The 7534-nt window shown below is 39.5% G+C and overlaps 1 protein-coding gene across 1 annotated transcript in view; it reads right to left on the bottom strand.

Moving 5' to 3' along the window:
• The window catches only part of LOC107684229 (growth factor receptor-bound protein 10-like), a gene marked incomplete at its 3' end in the record, with an annotated part of 108975 nt that overhangs the window by 37186 nt on the left and 64255 nt on the right, over positions 1 to 7534 (bottom strand). The window contains exon 4 of the mRNA XM_016480443.1: positions 5952 to 6159. Within this exon, the coding sequence (XP_016335929.1) occupies positions 5952 to 6159 (208 nt within the window). The remainder of the gene's footprint in view (positions 1 to 5951; positions 6160 to 7534) is intronic.

Raw genomic sequence — 7534 nt, 5'->3', positions numbered from 1 at the left:
CCTCCCAATACCCCCCCCCCCCAAGACCATGTGTTGCTGGCCGCTGCTTACATCAGGCTCTGATTCTGGACTAATGGTGTTTTATGTGTTCACTCTGTGTGAATCATTTACTGATGGTCTGAGTCTCCCTCTTGTGTTTTCGGTCAATAACACAATGGTTCGCTAGCCTATGGGACTGACTCGGTTTGGGGACCCGTGTGTTATAGCCATCTGAGGATGGTTATATTCCAGCCCTGTTGTGGCAGGACTGGTTTATATAAAATACAGCCTGTGGCTGTGTTTTTACCTGCAATTAACTCTTTCCAGACCATAGCTATCTGAGGATAGCTGTTTGGTAGCAGTGCTGTCGCCACCCATAACAATGTGACAGCTATCTGAGGATAGCTGTCTTCTAGCTCGGCCCCTGCTTAGAGTTTACGTAGCGGTCTCTTGAGCCCTTACCTAGACAGTGCTGTCTCCTCTATGTGTTTAATTAGATAGCCCACTCTCTGTGGTCTGGGTAGTTCGGTCAGTCCCGCTTCTGGTAGCCCCTTCCTGAATACATAGCTATCTGAGGATTTCTATGCGCTAGCTCTGTGATTGCTCCCCTTCTTAGGGTTTTTAAGTAGCGGTCTCCTAAGCCCTTGCCTAGACAATGCTTCTCCCCTGCTAGGGTTGTAAGTATTATCCCACTTTCTGTGGTCTGGGCAGTTTTGCAGGAAGGTCTCGCCTGGCTATCTAGGCTAGCTGTATATTGTTTTTCTGGTCTACAAGCCTTCATAAGACCCTCAGTATATAGCTATCTGAGGATAGCTATTTTCTAGCTCAGCAGCTATTTCTCCTCCGGGATTTAAGTAGCGGTTTTTGAGTTCCTCTAGAGGCTTTCTATTCTGTGGTCTGGGTAGTTCGGTCAGTCCCGCTTCTGGTAGCCCCTTCCTGAATACATAGCTATCTGAGGATTTCTATGCGCTAGCTCTGTGATTGCTCCCCTTCTTAGGGTTTTTAAGTAGCGGTCTCCTAAGCCCTTGCCTAGACAATGCTTCTCCCCTGCTAGGGTTGTAAGTATTATCCCACTTTCTGTGGTCTGGGCAGTTTTGCAGGAAGGTCTCGCCTGGCTATCTAGGCTAGCTGTATATTGTTTTTCTGGTCTACAAGCCTTCATAAGACCCTCAGTATATAGCTATCTGAGGATAGCTATTTTCTAGCTCAGCAGCTATTTCTCCTCCGGGATTTAAGTAGCGGTTTTTGAGTTCCTCTAGAGGCTTTCTATTTAGCCTCTTCAGTGGTCTTGTGTATCCAGGCTAATATTGCTCACATAGCACAGTTATCTGAGGATAGCTGTGTTCCTACTTGGATGGGATGTTCCCTTTGATCAGTCGGGTTCCCCCATTTCTGCCAAGTTGAGTGAGTGGCCTGTGGCGTCAGTGGCATGGCCCCTTTCTGAGGAAAGGCTTGGTGTATGTTTGTCGCTTCCTTGGTGCTCTCCCACCAGACGGACAGGCATGCGCCTCAGCACGGCTTAGTTGGATTTCGTTCTCCAATGTGCCCCCTAGGGGGCGCAGCGTGGAGTTCCCTAAAAGGGGAACATCTCCAGTTACGCATGTAACCATGGTTCCCAGAGAGGGAACGAGACGCTGCGCCCCCTTGCCATACCTTCGGCCTGCCTGTTTACATCTCCTTCAGACAGCTAAGTGGATGACGTATTCAGCAGGTGCCCTTGTATACTGCCGGACACCCCGCATATGACGTCATGGGCCAGGTGGACCAATAGATTGCCGTTGTTTCACACGTGCTTCATACACCGGTCATGCAGGCTGCATTCCCCAATGTGCCCCCTAGGGGGCGCAGCATCTCGTTCCCTCTCGGGGAACTATGGTTACATGTAGGATTGGGTATCGTTTGGATTTGATCAATTCCGATTCCAATTCCTCTTATCGATTCCGATTCTTTTCGATTCCAATGTGATTAAATAATGATATCAAACATTTACCCTGTGTCTCTTTTTTGCAAACCATTTATTGGAGCTGAATACCATGAACAAAAATCAACAGGCTACATAAAATCTCTATCGGGCGAAGAACCATATTTGGTAACTTAATCGACCATTCACAATAGCGTTTACATGCCTCTCCATGAGCTCGTTTAAGCACATGGATTTCTCCCAGCCAATCAACAGATATCAGTCTACGTCACAGATAGTGACACCATGGCATCTGACCAATCAGGAGTTGCCCGGGGCATTTCAAACTTCAGCGTCCTTCCGGGTCTGGTAAAGTTTGGATTTACACTCCTACCTACTCCCACAAATACGGAAATAGCATCAAAACAAACAATGGTAAGTTAATGAAACTCACACATTATATGGTTGAATAGTTGTGTTAAATGTTGAGATAGCTGTTGTTTGCGTAGGATTTCTAGAAATTAGTGAATGTTGGACATGAAAGATGGTGTGATCATATTTGATCATACGCCCTGTTCAGGTAAAACTAACGCAAGCAACAGAGTGACCATTTTTAGACATATGCCCAATGCGTCTAGTGAGCCATGCTTAGGTCATTTTTTACAAATAATGCATTATAACGTAGGACAATAGTATTTAATAGTGCATTGAATGTTTTCACAGGTTGACATAACATTATACAGTGATCCAGTTAAAAACTTAAGCCATTTATTGAAATTATCAAGCCATAAATAGTGAAATATGTGTAATTTTGGTCAGTTTTATGACCTTATAATAGTTTTATTGTACTTAAATGGCATATATTGGTGTTTATTTTACTGTGAGACTTATTACTGCTAAAATAAGTGGTATCACCAGTACTTATAGTGCTATTTTTCACTTAATGCATTATAATGTAGGACAGTAGTACTCAATAGTGCATTGAATGTTGCCACAGGTTAGTGATCCAGTGGGAAACTTGAGCCATTTATTGAAATTAGCAAGCCATAAATAGTGAAATATGTTTAACTTATAACAGTATTTTGTTATTATTATAATTTTTACTAACCCAGTTTATATTATTATAGCATATATTGGTGTTTAAATACGCTAAAATAAGTGGTACCACCAGTACTTAGTGCTATTTTTCACTTCTCATTATATATTTACATTTTATATGTCAATATTCTTTGTTTTCAGATCTGCACTTTACTGTTACTGTTTTTTTATTCACAAGTAATTCAAAGTGTGCTTGATATTGACTCAAAAACGTACTTTTCTTTTGCAGCTGTCTACACCAACAGCTAGACCTGCAAGTACTGCAGCAGGAAGCGGAAAATACTGAGGTCAAACATGGTCTACAGGGTCTGGAAGGTCCTCCTTGCCTCAATGATGAACGCAACTGCTTTATTGAGTACCATGAAGCAGTTGCCTAAGTGACTGGACTCGAATTGTGACACGTGAAAAAGAAAAAAATGTTCCTAAATAAAAGATAACATTTCCTAAATAAATATACTATTAAGTTTATAAATGTTTTAATAAATACTTTTTATTATTTTATGTATGTCTTATATTTTTGTATATATCCACTTTTTGAAAAAACAAATTAACCTAGTTCGTCAAAGAAGTAATTGCCTAAGTGACTTTGACACATGAAAAAGAAGAAATGTTCCTAAATAAAAGAAAAAAATTCCTAAATAAATATTCTATGAAGTGTATGTATATTTTATGTGTTTATTTATGTTTTATATATGTGTCTTATATTTTAAATATATACACTTTTTGGGGGGTGGGGGGGGTGGGGGGGAATGACCATAGACTGGCAAGGAACCATATATGGTAACTTCATTGATCTTGACTTGCAACATTAAAAAGGATTTTTTTTTTTTAAGTCACAAAAGTTCAAAAGCCTTGTAATAGCCTCCAATAACACTGCAGGGTTGAAATTTAGAATTTCCAAGTATTTCAATGAGTGCCCTATAAAGGGTTAAGAGCTGTTTGTGTGCAAAACAGAACTGCATGATTCCTGGATAAATTGAGGGTTTTTTTTTTTTTTTTTTCCCCCAATGGAAGTTGTGGTTCTCTCATGATTCTGAAGAAAACAAAACATTAGACAACTAAACATGTAATTTATGAATGAATGATTGAATGACTCACTCAAGATGTACTTGTTTCATTACTGGATGAATCAGCGTTCTTGAATGAATCTCTTGTATGATTCAAAGACAAATACATTTTAACAGCCCCTTTTCGCCACCTACTGGCATAACAATGTAATCGATAAATCTTCATTTGAAGTGTCAAATTACTTTCAAAAGGTGATTTACTCTATTTTAATCGCTACCATACACATCGTACACAGTTTATATCTGAACTATAAACTTTTATCTCAGTACTTCTGTGATTTGAATGTTTGTAACAGAAATAATGATACTGTGTGGCTGAAAAGACTGTGAAGCTGTTTCATTCATGACAGGCAGCTGCTCTCTTTAGGTCAATGGTAGCGCGAATGCTGATTTAAATGTTCAAATCACACTGGTGTGATCGTACTCTGCACGGACGAACCATGTGATTACAACATTGATCGCACACGTCAAAGATGGAGGAATGAAACAGACGAATCATTGTAATTTAGGAATAGAATCACATTGGTGTTTGAATTGTGTTAATTATCTTTAACGATCTATTAAATATAATTGATAGGCGAAATTTTAATTTGACAAGTATCCGAGCAGATTTAAATGTTCAAATCACACTGGTGTGATCATACGTTGCACGGATGAACAAACAAGTGATCACAACATTGATCGCACACGTCAAAGGTTGAGGAATGAAACAGACAAATCATTGTAATTTAGGAATAGAATCACGTTGGTGTTTGAATCGCGTTCGCGATCTTTAACGATCTATTAAATTAAAGTGCTTTGTCATGTTGGTGGTGACACCTCTCTTGCAACATGTTTAGCTATCACAGAGATTATACTTAGATTTTTTGGCTTCTGATCGCAAATGTAACCAAACTTTGGAGAGCTTAGATTAGCGAGCAAGGTTCTGGCAGATCGCTAGGTCCGGTCCTCACAGATGAAGAAAAAAAAAATGCATAGGAATCGATAGGCGGAATCGAAATTTTAATTTGACAACAAGTATCCGATTCCTGACCTTAAGTATCCGATTCTGGAATCGGAATCGATTTTCGATTCCGAACCCTAGTTACTTGCGTAACCCGAGACGTTTCTGCGTAAACCTGCGTGTTCGGCTCCCATGTAAACACTACATGCGAGAACGGGTGGGTGGGGCTAAAAAGGCAGTGATGTAGAAGCAGGTGATGATGATCTTCCTCTGTGAAGGTCCACACTATTACATCGCAGAGTAGAACATTCCACAAGCTGTTGTTTAGACAGACTGCTTTCAATATTAGCTGTTTTTAGACTTACAAGAATGTTCTGAAACTTACAGGATGTTTGTATAGTACTTTAACTTCTTATATGTCAAAAGATCAAGGGAATTTTGGTTTCTCAGTTCATGACCCCTTAAATAATTTTCACAACATTTTCATGGTCCCCAGAATTTTGTTGTATGAATATGAGAACATGCGATATATTAAAAGATATGCTAAAAGAACAGGGCCTCTGCTCTATTTTACATATGCATCTGCTTAAATACCCGATTGCTTGGTGCTGCTTCTTCTTTACCTGTGTTTGATCCAGAGATTTAGTACTCATTCAGAAGATGTGTAATAGAGCCTCCTACCATATAACAGTGACAAAACAGAAAGATGGAAAGTTCTGTCAGATGGCGGGGAAGCGTTGTCAGATAAATGATGGGAAATTTTGTCAATGGCGGGGAAAGAGCTAATGTTAAACATCTTGCTTTGAAAGGGTGCTATCTTTCTTTAAAATAAACACCACTTTGATGTTTAGTTGTCTAATACAATGACACTCATGCGTGTGGCTTTAGAGTCCAAATACTTTTTGGGACCACAGTGTGTGTGTGTGTGTGTGTGTGTGTGGGTATATATGTGCAGGGTTTTCACCTGACAGCGAGGATGTGCATGGGCTGGGACCGGTGCAGTCTCTGGTGTGGGGAGGTGAGCTGAGCCTGTGTTTGATAGGTGGCGGAGCGGTGCGGCTGGCCGTTGTGCAGCAGTGGAGTGGATTCTGTCTGCACACTGCAAGAAGTGTACAGACTCTCAAAGGATGAGTTCATGTCATTCACCAGAGCTTCCAGATCCACGTCATCTTCTGGCAGGGAGAGAAACAGGAAGAAAAAACACATCAGATATACTAAATACTATCAGATATAATATATACTAAATATCAAGTCTGTTAATTAATTAGTTTCGTTTTATCAGACAAAAAATGTTGACTAGAAGGATGTTGTATCAAGCAAATTTAGAATGTGCCATCTGTGCGATCTACAGTAAATATTTTTTGTCCACAGGCACTGAGTATTGATATGGACAACAGTTGTTTTATGTCACAGCCATTGCACTATACTTGGTATGTTATCATGTTTGTAAGATAGTATTAAACAAAAGGCATCTTTGACTGGAACTATCATGCACAATTTATTAACTTTCAGTGATGCATTATATGATTACACCACTAGAGGGCAATTTAATACACTCACATATTGTAGTGCAGTCTCATACTCTTAGGCATTAACTTTTAAATCGTATCTGAACTAATATATGCACCTATTTTTATTTTTTTTTATTTTTTTTCTGTGCTTTACTTGGCACCCTATGTGTACCTGTGCCCTCTGAAATACCTTTTTCTGAAAACCCATCAGATAATCAGATGATCAGCTGATGTATTAATAGAGACAGGTAAGCCCCTTCTCTACTTAGAGATCCTGGAGAGCTAAGATACATTCACACACTCAGGCTTTAGCACAGTGGGGAGGTTGAGAGTGAAGCCACGCCATGGGGTAAACGGGACAAAGGTCTTGGGTATGAATTATAAATTATATAAAAATAAAATAAAATACACAAATATAACATTAGTATTGTTAAATATAGCTACAATTTTGTTTTCATATTGCGTGTTTGGGATGTGCTCACTGTCCCCTGTTTGAACCCCGACTATCTTTTGAAACTCGACAAACTGGTCTATTGCTCTAGAGAGAGTTGTGATTGGCAGGTTATTTTAATTGAACATGGCTTAACAGCATGAGAAAACGGCACTCTGAACCACATTTCTGTCAAACATCAAACATGATGCAGTTCTGTTTTAGTGCTGAATAATTCCATTTAAATCTGTGCACTAATGTTAATTCTAACTGTACTTCTAAAACTCATAAACTCAGTAATTTAAAGAGCAAGTTCGCATACATTCGTGTCACTTAAAGGTCCCCTGAAATGCTTAGAAACACACAGCGTTACTCTATGTGTTGACGTCATTTTAACTGAAATAGGAAGACAGGGCGGGACATATCAAGCAGCCCCACCCCTTTTTAAAAACACTGCCTTATAGATAACCTTAAGACTAACATATTGATACTAACACCCAAAACTTTAATTTTGATTTCATGGGGACTTTAATTCCATGGAATTCCACTGAATGGAGACTGGAGCTTTAGAATCAGAATCAGAAAGAGCTTTATTGCCAAGTATGT

Source organism: Sinocyclocheilus anshuiensis, unplaced genomic scaffold (assembly GCF_001515605.1).
Source record: "Sinocyclocheilus anshuiensis isolate Anshui unplaced genomic scaffold, SAMN03320099.WGS_v1.1 scaffold113, whole genome shotgun sequence".
Taxonomy (NCBI): Eukaryota; Metazoa; Chordata; class Actinopteri; order Cypriniformes; family Cyprinidae; genus Sinocyclocheilus; species Sinocyclocheilus anshuiensis.
Note: the sequence above shows the minus strand (reverse complement) of the source record. Positions and strands in the feature narration are given on the sequence as shown.